Source organism: Bos indicus, chromosome 4, assembly GCF_029378745.1.
Source record: "Bos indicus isolate NIAB-ARS_2022 breed Sahiwal x Tharparkar chromosome 4, NIAB-ARS_B.indTharparkar_mat_pri_1.0, whole genome shotgun sequence".
NCBI lineage: Eukaryota > Metazoa > Chordata > Mammalia > Artiodactyla > Bovidae > Bos > Bos indicus.
Window position 1 is genome coordinate 102,929,132 of NC_091763.1, and position 15,129 is coordinate 102,944,260.

The 15,129-nt window shown below is 46.9% G+C and overlaps 1 protein-coding gene across 1 annotated transcript in view; it reads right to left on the bottom strand.

Annotated features, from left to right (window-relative positions):
* Positions 1–15,129, bottom strand: part of KIAA1549 (KIAA1549 ortholog) — a 126,650-nt gene that overhangs the window by 74,100 nt on the left and 37,421 nt on the right. Inside the window, exons 4-5 of the mRNA XM_070787137.1 lie at positions 2,386–5,079; positions 1,049–1,137 (exon numbers count right to left, since the gene is read on the bottom strand). Coding sequence (XP_070643238.1) covers positions 1,049–1,137; positions 2,386–5,079 — 2,783 coding nt within the window. The remainder of the gene's footprint in view (positions 1–1,048; positions 1,138–2,385; positions 5,080–15,129) is intronic.

Here is a 15,129-nt window from a genome sequence, read left to right on the forward strand (position 1 = left end):
AAAAGACATTAATTAGAAAATTTGAGGGTAACATTACCCAAACTAAAGGAAGTTGTATTGAGTAGAAAAATAACAAAGTTAAAAAAATAATTTTAAATGAAGGGGTATGGCTTCAGAGATAATTAAAATTTTATTTTAATTTATTTTATTTTAATTATTCACATATCCATCAAATTTCTCAACAAAAGCACAAAATTACAAGAACAAGGACTGTGAAAAAGAAGAATAGTCAATAACAGGAACCAAATAAGGAATTCAGAAAAATTCAAGGTGTTTTATTGTATTTAACCCACATAAAAAGGAGCACTGACTCTATTAAGCAGAGCTATCCACAAGAAATATGTGAGCCACATATGTAATTTTTAAACTTCTAGTAGCCACATTTAAAAATATAAACAGGTGAAATTAATTTTTAAAACATTTTACTTAAACCATATATGAAATATCATCCCAATTGTAGGCAATGCAAAAACATGATTAATGAGATATTTTGCATTCCCTTTTGCACTGAGTCTCTGAAATCTGGTATTTATTTTGCATTGACAGCACATCTCACTCAGGACAAGCCCCATTGCACGTGCTCAACAGCCACACGTGGCTCACAGCTCCGTTCAGGATGGCGCCAGCCTAGAACGTGGCTGTATGAGCTCAGCAGGGGACAGGAGGCACCAGCAGGCGTCCAGCATAAAGCACCTAGAAACCCATCTCACTCAACGCACAGAAACATACATACACATTCCCTCTAAACTCTCATCCAAGCGCTTTCATGTAAATCAAAGGAAGCAAGATCCTTAGGCCATCACCCCAGACTCGAGTCTTAGAGCCCTTTGCTCCCACTCTGCCAACACGTCTGATGGACTAAACCTGGCCTCGTCTGGGGTCAGAAAGGCTTCCTTGGAGAACTGGATGGTTGAGGGGTGATCCAAAGGAAAAGAAGGTGTCCACCAGGAGGAGGGAGGGGGAAAGAGGAAAACAAATGTCCTGCTCCCACTAAGACGAGCAATCCACCCAAGCTCCCCGTCCAGATTTCCACACCATGCAGACCCACCTTGAGCTCCACCACGCGGTTAAAGTGGGTCCTCAACACCTCTTTGATGGATGTGATGATATACTCCTGCACGGCTCTGCGGGCCAGCACTGCAAGGCAGGTTAGTGTCATTATGAATGTGCAGAGGACCCAAGGGCTCCCCTGGTCTCAGTGTGGAGAAAAAAGACCCAGTGCGTTCTCCTCCCTCCTCCCAGTTCCACCTTCCCTGACCACTCGGCTCCCTGCCTGCTCCTCCTCTCCTGCCATCTTCTTCCTTTCTATCCCTCATCCCCATCCCAAGCAACATGCAGAACCAGGTTGCTGATCAACCGCACATTATACTTCAGTGCATATGAACAGGACACTGGCTTGATGCACACTTGCAACTTCTCAGAGGAACAAGTGGGACAGTCTAATGGGAGACCACAGTCGCCAGACTTGTTCAGACATGACATCCGGGGTACTCCGGGTTCCTGCGGCTAAAACAGCCAAGCAGCTGCAAGAGAAGCTGCTGCCTGTTGGCCAGTAACTCAGACAGCAGGCTGGGGAGAAGGTCAAGATCTGTGACCCAGTTCAGAGGATACTAAGTCACCCCATGTTGCTCTCCTTGGCTTCTCTGATGGCTCAGATGCTAAAGAATCTGCCTGTAACGCAGGAAACCCAGATTCGATCCCTGGCTCAGGAAGATCCCCTGGAGAAGGGAATGGCTACCCACTCCAGCATTCTTGCCTAGAGAATTCTATGGGCAGAGGAGCCTGGTGGGCTAGTCTGTGGGGTTGCAAAGAGTCAGACACCACTGAGTAACTAACACTTTCATATAAAAACAGTTTCCCCTCTTTTCCAGGAAAAGTGAGAACAGTAAATGAATAAGAAATTGCAGTGGAGGCCCTTACACATTTGTCCAACTAACTGCTTGAACTAAACATGAAGGCATTTTACTTTAACTGTGTCATCTCTGTATCCAACGGGTTATGAACTCCAAAGACAAAGATCCCAGCAAACACTTCTAAGGCTCATCTAAATCTGTTTTCATTGCTGCTAATCTGTAATATTTTGTGGGCACTTACTAGATAAGCCAGGCACTAGGTTAAGTATTTTATATGCATTAACGCATTGAAATCTCTATAACAACCCAAAAAAGTTAAGTGCCACCATCCTCCCTGTTTAACAGTTGTGGAAACTGAGGCTTAGAGAAGCTAACTGTCTGGAGAACTCACGGGAGCTGGTAGAGCAGTGAGGAGTTGTCTGGATCCAGACCTTATACTCTGCCCCAAAGCTGCACACCATATACGCGTTTCATATCAGCACCTTTGGAAGATCACCCCAACTGAGAGAAGGGACGTGAAGCAGGGGCTTACCAGTTGTGATCAAATAGGCATCAGGAACTGTAATATCACACACGTATGGCGACTTGGTGGTGACCAGCGCTGGAGTATGAACTGATGCTTCGGGAGTGGGGGTGCTCACAGGATGAAGGGACAGTGCGGGGAGAACTGTGCCGCCCTCGTGGAGATCCTGACTGGCAGTTCTGCTGTTCAGGGTGGTGTGGCCAGAATTCTCAGGGGCACCACTGGTATCAGATATGCTTGGTTCAGTGGAGGTGTTCCTTGGTAGATCCGCGGGTGTGAAGGACGGCCCATGCGAACCACCTGCAGGCTCTGCAGGCAGAGGCGAGGGGGTCACATCAGAAACAGACGAGGATGCTGACGGCAGGTGCCCAGCAGTGACCAGCACTGTGCTGGCAGGGGTGACTTCCGAGAAAGAGGGTAAGACAGACATGTGATCGTTTACAGCACTGAGATCACCAGAAGGTGCCGGGGTTGAAAAGAGAGAAGGTTCAGTTAGAACAGGGGAAGTAGGAACAGCAGTCCAAAGTGACATGAAGTGAGAGTCAGCAGTCAAAACGGGCTCGGAGATGGAGGGCACCAGGGTGGTGACTGCGGATTCACGGGACGTGAGTGAAGACTCAACAGAGGAGGTAGTTTCAGTGAAAGCTGAGGTAAAATGAGCTTCAGTGTCTGTAAGCGACACTGTGGGCGCTTCAGAAAACTTCAGGGAATCAGAGGGGAAGCTGGAGTGTCGTGACATTGCAGAGTAACCAGGGAGAAGAGTGAACGTGCTTAAAAGAAAGTCTGAGCTTGGCCAGGGCTGAGAAAACTCCAGGTTTGTGGAACCGGGAACAGAGGGCTGAGGTGACTGAGAATTGATTGCGTCACTCAATGTAGGTGTCTCAACCAAGCTGGAAAACGCCTGAGAAACAAAGGTAGACAGATCCCTTGACCTCAGAGATGGAGAAGCAAATACTTCCGAAGATGGAGGGACGCTGCTGCTGTATTCCAGCGGTGGAGTAGAGAAAAAGCTGGATGCAGAACCCCAAATACTTGCAGTTTCAAGTTGGGAAAAATTGACAGGTTCTCGATCCGGGAAAAGTGAAGACTCTGCCGGCGGGTCCAAACTGTAAGATGTAAAAAGACCTGGTCCGCTGACGGCGAGCGACGGTGTGTTTCTGTTTGCTGTGATGGGGTAAGAAGAGTCGAGAAGGACCCCGGGGGTGACCGAGGATGGCACGGCTGTCACGCTGGACGGCATCACTTGAGCGACAGAGGCGGAGCCCAGAGCAGCATCAGGTGACACAGGCACCGAGGGGTGGCCGTGGGGAGGGTACACCTGCGCAGTTACAACACTGCTCATCTCCCCCTCGGCTGCAACACTGATGCTGGTGGCTGAGATTTCCCCGGATGGAGAAGAGAGAGGAACCATCGGCCTGGAGGGGAAAAGTGTATTAAATTCTTGAGAATCTTCCTCAAATTCAGAGAAGTCCGTGACAACACTGCTCAATGGAGAGATGCTGCTGGCTTCCAAGGGGGTGGGGGACAGGGTCTCAGCACCATCGCCCGATCCCGTGTCCTTCTCCGTGAGGCTCGTTGACAGCACAGGCCGGGACAACACCGCAGCACAGGACACACACCACGTGTACGGTCTGAACGAAGACACCGGGCTCCAGACATGAGAGTCACCCACACCACTTGGGACCACTGAGTGGCCAGACAATTCTGATGCCTCACTGGAGTCGCCAGGAAGAAAGGGGTTATGTGACACACCAGCTGATTGAGCAGAAAAGGATCCAGATGCCAGAGGAGTTGGAAACAAAGCCCAACGTGCACTGCTGCTGCTGAAAGCAAGGACCATTGGCGACAGAGCTGCAGGACGGTGCAGGACGGTGCCTGGAGAGACGGTTTTGTCTAGACTCTGACCCAAAGCAGTGGTGACATCAGGGTACCTGTCCGTATCTGTGGCCAGAGCATCCTCTGGAGACGGTGAGACCTGCCCTGACGGGGGAGATGGCTGCTGAGTAACATCATCACCTGGTGGCCAGGACTCGGAAGACTGCGAGCTAAGAAGGAGGGTTCCTGAGCCCTCTGCTCCTGAAGCCACGATCTCCGGCAAAGTCCTGCTTGACACGTGCCCACAAGCATCAGAAGGATAAAACACCAAATTCCTACTAGGCATTGGAATTATGCCCTCAGAAGTAGGAAAAGCTGACTGAAAAGCATTGAAATGCCCGGGGAGCTCAGCATGCGTGGTTGGTTGTTGCTCTGTGTTTAGCCAGGCTGACGTCACTTCTTCATCTTGTAAAGGTATGACGGGTAACGATGGAGTCAGCACGGACTCTAAGGTTTCTTTGGGCGGCTCTGGAGGACTGACTGTGACGTATCGTACCGGAGAAACCACACGGGAGGTGGTCCAGTAAGTCTCTGGCAAGAAGTTGTCCATTTCATCGTCATCTAGGACCTCGTTGCTCGTCACTGCCACATAATTTTCCGCAAAGATGCTGGGATCTGCTGTACTTTGGGTCCATTTTCCTTGGTTAAAAAAGGCTGTATCAAAAGTCATGGTGGATGGAGATGATGTGACGTGGAGAGAAGTGCTTTGCAGGGACCCTGGAGCGGTTTCTGTTAAGGCCACGTATGCAGTGCTGGGCACAGCACTTTCCCTCGGCATGAGCTCCACGGAGGAGAAAGAAAGATTGTGCTGTTCCAGAGGGAGCTCATCTAAGAAAATAACAGCCGAGTTCAGTTGAAAGGCAATGAAAAGTCACACTGATAACATTTTGTTTCAGATATGAAAATATTCTCCATCAACAGATACCCACTCATTGAATATCCACGGTTCAAAAACAACCAAATGAAAGCCAGAACTTGCCAGTTAACTGTCAGCATAATACTAGCAAACATTCATAAATTTGAGCACCACTTTTTACTTAAGCATGTTGTGTCTGTCTGTCTATATACACACATTGACATGTTCCTCCTGCCTTATCACACCACCACAGAATACTATAAATAGAGGAGGACGTACAGAGCCATCTCATCTCTTCTCACTTATCACTGAGAAAGAGAAGTTCGGAGAAGGTAAGTCAATCAGTTACATGACCACCCAGCTGCAGGTGGAGCTGGAATCTTAGTAGAAGCCTGCCTTGATGCCCAAGCCCGTTTTCCTACTCTTTCAGAAGAGTTGGCTCTAATGAGAAATGAACATGACTACTTTGACAGCACCACCGGCTATGCAGGGAAGAGAGTTCAGCAGTTTCCTAGTTATAGGACCTTCCACATCCAGGCTGCAGACTACCTCCAGGCTCACTTCTCATCCTTCCCAGCTCTACTCTCACACCATCCCAACTACACTCTGGCTCAATGAGCTACCTGCAGTTCCCTAAGCCCAGATCCTCTGTGGCTCAGTGATCTGCACATCCCTCTCCTTCGCTGCCTGGGATGCGCTCCCTCTGCTCTCCACCTGGATTATTTCTACCAGCCCTGCAGATGCAGCCCAGGCATCACCTCCCTCCTCGATGCTCCAAAGGCGGGTGAGTGTCTCTCCCTACCTGTCACATCCCTGATCGTGTCCCGCTGAAATGAAATGTCTGCTCATTACACTCTGAGCATTTGGAGGACAGAAACTATTGATCTCTCTCCCTAGTGCCTAGCACAGTGAGTGACTTATACTAACAGCTCAATAAGTCAAAAGTGAAAGTTGCTCAGTCGTGTCCGACTCTTTGCAACCCCATGGACTATACAGTCCATGGAATTCTCCAGGCCAGAATACTGGAGTAGGTAGCCATTCCCTTCTCCAGGGGTCTTCCCAACCCAGGGATCAAACCCAGGTCTGCAATAGGCAGATTCTTTACCAGCTGAGCCACAAGAGAAGCCCAAGAATACTGGAGTGGGTAGCCTATCTCTTTTCCAGCGGATCTTTCCGACCCAGGAATCAAACCGGGATTTTCTGCATTGCAGGCGGATTCTTTACCAACTGAGCCATCAGGGAAGCCCTTTAAACTCAATATACAATATAAAATACACAGCAAACAGCAACTTAGACATAGCTGAAGATTTAGTGAACTGGGGAACAGACCTGGAAATTATTCAGAATGGAGCACAGAGAAACAAAACAAGGAGAAATACAAAAGAAGGCAGTGAAGAACATACAGAAGGCAAAATGAGATAGTACAACACACATTGGATTAAAGTTTTAAAAGAAGGAATGGAGGGAACTGGGTGGAGGCAATATTAAAAGAGATAGTGCTAGAAAAAAGAGACATGAATCCTTCAATTCAGGAAGACAAAGAATCACAAAGCAGGTGAATTTAAAAAAAAAAAAAGAAAAACCCATACCGACACACGTGATGATACCATAGGACACCAAAGACCAAAAAAATAAATTAATAATAATAATTGTGCAGGTAGTCAGAGAAAAGGAATGGCAATTAACCATCGGGTAACTACTTCACAGAACTAGGAGCCAACTAACAGTGAGACAATAACATCTTCAATATGCTGAGAGAAAATATCTGACATCTAGACTTGAATAACCAGCAGTACTCTCTATTTTTAAAAATAAGGACAGTTTCAGATTTTTTTAAAAAGTGGTTATACTAACAGAAGACCAATAGAAGAGTCTCTCTAAACAAGGATATACATCAAAAGAAAAGGTGATTATCCTGGAGGGAAGATCTGAGGATAAACAGAGAATAAAGGAATGATAAAATGTGGTTAAATCTAAACAAGCACTGATGTTATAAATGAACAATAAAAATACTACCTAATCTGTAAGGTTACAAGAGACCTAATACAGAATTAAGATAGCTTGTTACATGGCATAGAAGTCGAAAGAGCAGCATTTAGACAAAACTGAATAGATCTTCTGTGTACACACTAAAATTTGTAAATTATATTCAATTATAAATTTATATAGATGAACTATTTCTAGCTGGTTCCATTAGCATCTGAAAGTTAAAAATTTACACCAGACAGAAGCTGCTTACTTTAAAGCTGCTCACTTTCTGTGGAATATGACTTTTAAAAATGAGTAGATAATTAAAGAAGAAAACTGTTTCTCAGAGACTTTAGGTTGTTTCATAGCAATATTTATTAGGCATCTGTTGCCTTCCATACAGCTAGGCTCTGGCATTTCTGGTCTATATGCTTTTACTATTTACCTGCCACATTCCAAGCATGGATAAAAGTAAAGGTGGTACTTACTACAAATACAGTAAAGTAGCAGCTGCTCTCAGAAGTGATACATTTGAGAGGTAATAAAATAACAATATGTGCAACTATGCAGCACATAGATTTAAAAGTTTTCCTAAGAATAAATTATTTTATGTGTTTGAAAACTCTGCCACGATTTATTTTGAAATAGAAGACCTGAAGAAAAAGCAAGATCCCTTCTTAATCGAATCAGAAATATACTCATAAGTGCACTGGAAAACTGCAAGAGAAAAAACAGCAAAGAGAGAAGCATTTAGTGGCTAATTTATGAGCCCAAGTATCTGATGCAACTTAGAATTCAATCAATTCTGCCTACAAAGGACAGGGAACAGGGAAGGCAAAGTGATCAAAAGAATGAAAAATTCTCCTGGCTAGTAAAACAGAGGAACAAAAACTTCCTATTAAGAACTGTGAGGTGAGCCAAGCCGTGGTGCTTTCTCCCCCCTCCTTTTGGCCAAGTCCCAGGAGAAAGAAATCAGCTCTAAAGAGACAGCCGCTGAAATGCCATGGGAATCACTTCTGTAGTTAATTCAGGAAGAGGTTAGAAAACCCAGGTGAGTCTCTCCCAGTAGAAAAGGCTTCCAAGACTCTAATTTCAAGCCCTGAAGATCAATTTTCAAGCTCTCAAGTTCACACAAGAGTGTAAGGTTTTCTCTTGGACAACACGGAGAAAGGAATGGGGATGATTACACGCGTGATGGGGGATCTTGTTAAGATATAGGCACTGTCAGGCAGGGCCGGGGCAGGAGAGGGCCCGCTGAGCTTCTGCATGGCGCCCAGGTGGGGCCAGACCCACCCACACCCTGAGTAACAAGTACTGAGCCACTTTCTCCTGTGTAGACGGTACAACGTACCTTGCACCCACTTCTCCTTTGTAGGTCCCTGCCAAGCTGCATGGAACAGAGCAGAAACTGCCCAAGTGCCACGCAGATTCATAGTGATGAAAATTCACAATGCAAACCCATAGAAAGCACATCAAAGGAGAACCCCAAAGGGAACTAGCCTTTGGGTGACAATGCTGTGTCAGTGTAGGCTCATTTACTGAAACAAATGTACCGTCTCGTGGGGGATGTTAACAATGGGGGAGGCTATGCGTGGGTGGGGGCAGGGAGTATATGGGAAATCTCTCTACCTTCCTCTCAATTTTGCTAACTGAATGAACCTAAAACTGTTCTTTAAAAAAATAAAATAAAATAAAATCTTGGGAATTCCCTGGTGACCCAACAGTTAGTCAGGACTTCATGCTTTCACTGCTGAGGGCCTGGGTTCAATCCCTGGTCAAGCAACTAAGATACCACAAGCTGCACAGTATGGCCAAAAAAACAAAACAAACAAATAAATAATATTTTAAAAAATAAAACTTTTTTAAAACTCATGTGTGAGCTGCCTGTCTCTAGGAAGTTGCTGGTCTCATTCACACATGCATAATCTGGTATTTATCCTTTTTGAAAGTTGTATTTTTCCATCTGGAAACCTTCCCTAAATACACCAGTAAAACATGGCATCGTGGACTTTTCAAGCTGAATGGATCCTTTAAGACCTTGGCAACCCCCTCACATGGCAAATGAGGCTCAGGGTTTAAGCTGACTTGCTCAAAATAGCATCAGGGCAGAGCCAGCCTAGAAAGGCAGGTTCCTAAGCCCTCACTGGTTGAATGCTCTTCACACCACACCAGGCTGAGGCAAATCAGCCTATTTCATTAAGACTGCTAGTGAATACAGTACATTGAAAAACACGATAAGTTGTGTTATAAATGAATTGAAAGTACATGCTAAATTCTGTGCCCCTGAAACCTATGCCAAGGCACACTGAGCTGTGAGGTCCCACCGTCCACGCGGGGCAGCTCACAGCTGCAGGCACGGGCGCTCAGAAAACAAAACATCCTCTGAGGGCTGGCCTGGAAAACCCAAGGGACAGCAACATCAAAAACCTCTAAAGAGCTTTCATCCAAATAGAACCATTACTTTAGCTTCTCTGCTGAACTGTGGAGTTTGCAAAGCAGGGTGAGTCATCTCCACTTCATGGCTATTAAGTCTGCCACAAAACAAGAGCCTGCTAGAATCTCTAGGTGTTTAAATACAAAAGCAGTCAGATAATTAAACCAATACCCAATGTGGCAAATCTTCAGCACCTTTTACCTACTTCTTAGGCTTTCCTAAGAGGGATTTTAGTGCCGTTCTTAAAACCATCCTCCTCCTTTTCCTACCTTTCATTTTTCTCTCCCTGGTTTAGAAGAGTATGCCTCTTCTCTTTCTTTCTCCAACCCCAACTGTCTATTAATACCTTCTACCAGCTACCTATCTTCTACTCTCTCCTCCAAGTGGTACTGTTGTTATTACCAAATATCTAGTAGATAAGAAATACTACTTATAAAGACGAATTTATCAGGTCACATATATATAGTAACATAAAGAACATCTGAGTTTTATGTGGTCTTTTGATGAACAGAAATGATCAGTTTTAATGTGGTTAAATTTATCAATCTTTTCTGTAATTGTTTGAGATTTGTGTGTCTGTGTCTTAAGATGGAAAGCTTAAATCCCTCCCTAGAGTAAAAGCCATCATGATATCCTTTAAAAGCATAAAGCAAGAATGACACGATCGGAATAATGATCTAAAAGTCCCTCCTACTACAGCGTGAAGAACAGGTTAACCAGGGCCAAGAGCAGATGCTGAGTAAAGGGGCTCATGAGAACCCTGTTAATTTCGCAGCTTTGCTTGATGTCTAAGATGCTTTCCAAATAAAAACTAAAATAAGTCGGGTTCTCACTCAGCAGGTTGGGCCTGGGGCTCAGGACTCGGTGTGGGCACCTGTGTTTGCTGCTGTTCCTGTTGTGGTGGAATCTGTGTTTTGAAAACCACACCACAGGTAATACTAATGCCAAGCACAAAGACCCTTCTTTGTGAGGACCAGACTAGGAACAATGCTGACGGAACAACCCACAAGAGAGGAAGAAGTACAAGGTGCAAAGCCCAGAGGGCTGGGAAGGGAGAAGGAAATGGGGTCCAGAGGGGAAGCAGCCTTTGACCCTCACCTGGAAGAGAGGGTGAGTGCAAACAGGGCATGATGCACAGACTTGCTAGAGAGTACTGAAGGGGATTCTGGCCTAGGGTGGGGACGGCAGCAACCAGGTCAGTGGAGGATGCTGAAACAGACATGAGAGGATATAGCCAGGCTCTGTCGGGGGAGCTACAGCCTGAAACCAGAGGGCAGGCTTCACAGGTCCCATGCAGTTTGGGAAACTGTGGTTCCCGATTCAGCGTTTCAGGTTGGATCTGGGGGCTCAGCCAAAGAACAATCACCAAAGAGCTCTCTGCACAGAAAAGACTCAAGCTCGAGGTGAATAAATAGCAACTGCTGGCCAGTCCTCAGTATTTTAAAGACCTCAGGTGGCACAAGTGGTAAAGAATCCAACTACCAATGCAGGAGATATAAGAGATGCAGGTCCAATACCTGGGTCAGGAAGATCCCCTGGAGAAGCAAACGGCAGTCCACTCCAGTATTCTTACTCAGAGAATCCCACGGACAGAGAGCCTGGTGGGCTACAGTCCATGGGGTTGCAAAGAGTCAGCCATGACTGAAGCAACTGAGCATGCTGGCCAATCCAGGTATTTTAAGACCTCAGCACTACATAAAAACTCTTTTTAGAAATCTTCCTTTGATATCCTTTGTTTCTCAACTATTATTAAGTCACAAACACCAGTAAACTTCCTGAATCGCCATAGTGCCCATCTGTCATGAATTGAACTGTGTTGCCCAGGTCTCTGTGTTGAAGCCCTAACCCTCCTGTGACGGTGTTTGGAGATGGGGCCTTTAGGGAGGTGATGGAGGTTAAAGGCAGTCATGAGGGTAGGGTCCTTCCTGATCTGACAGAACAGGACCCTTTATAAGAAGAGGGAAACCAGAGCTCACCAGCCCTGGGTGCCCGGGCACGGAGGAAAGGCCACATGAGGACACAGTGAGAAGGCAGCATCTGTAAGCACAGGCGTGGCGCCTCGACAGACACCAGCCCTGTCGGCACCTCAATCGTGGACCCCAGCCTCAGAGCTAGAAGGAAGCCAATTCCTGTTGATGTCACACAGTCTGACGTTTTGCCAGGGCGGCTCAAGTGACCAAGACAACACCATTCATTCCTGGCTCAAGCAAAAGGCTCTGTGATAGAGTAGAGACGACAGGAAACCTGTGGGCCTGAGGCCCGGCCCCGGGCCACCACGGGCCCAGGGGCTGCCGGCCCTGAGTAACTCACACATCCCTGGGTCTTGGCTCCCTCTTCTCCTCATGAGATACAACGTTCCTGAAAATGGGTGTGAAAGCGTGGGCTTCCCCTGTCCAGGCCTGACATGTAACCCTACACTTGCCTGCTTGCTTGTGAGGGTTACTCAGTCAGGGTTCTCTGTTGTTCACAGTGGAAACAGCTCTGGCCACACAAGCACGAAGGGATTCAGTGGGAAGACACCAGAGGGTCTACAGAACGAACAAGGTGGCTCAGGCTCAGAACACAGTCAAGAGACCAGTGATGCCGACAGTGAGGGAGCCGGCTGGGGTCTCTGCAAGGAGAGTCAGCTGACACCGCCCGGCCGGAACCATGACCGGCACAGCCGTCAGGGGACCCTCTGGGCCTTTGCTTCATGACCTCACTCCTGCAAAGCTCAGAGTCCAGCCAGGAGTGCCCCACTAGCCTCACCCAGGTCACATGCCACACTGCCAGTCAACCCTGCAGCCTTTGGACCTTGGACATAATATGGATTCCCCAGAAAGGGAAAGAGTGGTCCCCAAACTGGCACATGGCTACTACATCAGAGGTGGGGGCTTCAGTTTTAACTGGAAAAATAAAAGCTAATAAAAAGCACAGCACTGGCATAATACAATCCTGGTCAGAGAGGGAGACGACAGCTCCAGAACCTTCCACAGATAACAGAACTGGGTTCCGTTCTGTATCAAACTTGCGCAGCTCCCTAGAAGAAATCTGCTGTAATTAGTCACATCTTCCCCTTCTTCCTCAAGAGATGGAGATACAGATAACAATTAGTGACATCACTGAAACAGGAAAAGAACTAACGAGCAACTTCAGAAAACAACAACTGCAACCATACAGTCCTGAAATAATGGGCCCATGAAGCTTTTCCACACGCATACTATTATCATTGAAACACCAGGATAGCTTCCCATTGGGATCTGGGCCTCTCTCTATCTGTGCACGATTTTTTTATTTGAGGAGGTAAGGATATTAAAATGTTGATTTAATTCAAAGCATGTTTGAATATTTGTTGGGAGATGTTCTGTCGCACTTTATCTTTTTCCTAAATAAAATGCAATCCTCTTTTACCAACCTGGAAAGCAAGGCTGTCAGCACTTTAAGTAACCAAAACAAACTCAACTAAATACTCAATTCACTAAGAACAAAGGCGAAAAAACTCTCAGTCGGCCATCTGTTTCTAAAATAATTTAATTCAAAACACAGTCCCAGAACAACAGGGAAAAGGACACCATCAGCTTCAAGATAATCTTCCATCTCCAATTTCACTCAGAGCTGGAATGGCACACGACGTCCTGTGACTAAGCATGAGAAGGCACTTCACCCCCAAACATGGGAGCCCGAGGCCATCAGTCTCTGCACAAACACACATGTCTGAAACAAAGTGACCAGGAGACACATCTGCCTCCTGGGTGGCTCCCCTCCCAACAGTCAAGAGCTTATGCTCAGTACCTTAATTCACCTCTAAGCTGAGTTTTGACTTTATATCAAGGGAGCCAGAGGCCTAAGAGAGAGAGTGGGGGGCCACGCTGGCTGGAAGTGGCAGCACGGACAAAGGCTCCACGTCTGGACAATGTGGGGTGTGTTTGCGTAACAAACAGTAGTGGCTCCGCTTGGTTGGAGAGAACACTAGGAAAGTTGGCTGAAGAGCGTGAGAATGTCAGTGAACAATGGGGGAGCCACTGGATATTTGTAGCAAAGTGGGCTTCTTATCAAAATTACCCTGCAGAAGAAAAGAAAAAAAAAGCCTGGCAGAGCAGAGAGAAGCACAAAACTTCAATCGCACCCACAGGTACACAGCCGACGGGGCCAGGAGAGAGGACTGTGTGACAGATGAGAATGCAAGAGAAGTTACAGGACAGACTGCACAGAAGGCCAGTAATAAAGTTAGTTACTGATGACATGGATGGGGCAGGAAAGAAGAGTCAGTCCAAAGCAATTCTGAGTCACAGATTCAACTGCCCGCTACAGACTATTCCACCTGGTTATCTAATGCATGTGTGCTCAGGCGTGTCTGATTCTTTGCAACCCCACAGATGGTAGATCACCAGACTCCTCTGTCCATGGGATTTCGCAGGCAAGAATAATAGAGAGGATTGCCATTTCCTTCTCCAGGAGATCTTTCTGACCCAGGGATCGAACCCGTGTCTCCTGCATTGGCGGACGGTTTCTTTACCACTGAGCCACCTGGGAAGCCCTGGGTATCTAAAAGGTACCTAACAGGCCCCTAAGAAAACCTGATCCTCCCTCTTTGAATATTAATAAGTCCTTCTCACAGTCAGGATCTTGTAATTCACTCTCAAATCCTTCGAGCCCTGCCACACTGAAGTCTGGGCCCTTAATCACTGCTTGATCATCATCAGCCTCTGTGAGGAGACGGGCTTTCCAAGGGCCTGGAGAGCACAGGAGGCAGGGATGTTCTGACATCCTGGACACAAAAGCTGCTTCCTTGCTCACCCTGAGTTTGGTTCAAGAACCAGGAGAACCCAGAGGATCCTTTAACATCCCTCTGATGGCAAAGAAGCGGCTGCGGTGACAAGTGCTTCCTGAGTGGTGTCACACACCACCAGTACAAGGAGTGGTGGCCCAGTAAGGGTGAACACCTCCAACGTGACAATTTCCTGTTCATCACAGCCTCCCGAGAGCTGTGTGACTACCTGCTTCCCATGTGCCCCAGCCCCTAGGGCTCTAGCCCAAGAGGAGCCATGCTAAAAAATGCTGTAATCGTCAGGAAATTCAGCCTGATCAGAAGTGTGCTCCTGCCCAGGGAAATCCATCAGGGCTGTGGTCTCTCCCCACCAGCCACAACCCACCCTAAATTCCTGAAGCCTCTCCTAGCACCTTCAACCCATCTGGAAGGTGTTCTAACACAGAGATCCAATCCTTCCATTTCTGTGCATCTGAGGTTTCTCTAAAGCAAGCAGAGAAATAATCCGTCCACGACATTCCAGTCTTAAGATCCTCCAAGGGTTCCTAACAGCCTTCGGAAATCCACAGTCCTCAGCTGTGACACAAGAGCCCTCATCTTCCGGTCACATCCTGTCCTGCTGGTGTCACCTCCCTGACAGCCAGCCCACACACTCCCACCATGTAAAGTTTTCTCTGACCGCCCTGCTTCTGGAAAGGCTGGTTCCTCGCCTACAAATACCCATCCCTCCTCCTTTCCCTAACTCCAATCATGCTCCCAGACTTCTTGTTCCCATCACTTCCAGAACCTCTGTGTGCTTTTCTCATACAACTTAAAACTGTAACTTTTGGCTTACTCATCTCCCTCCCCGAGCCAATGACCAAGATGCTTGGA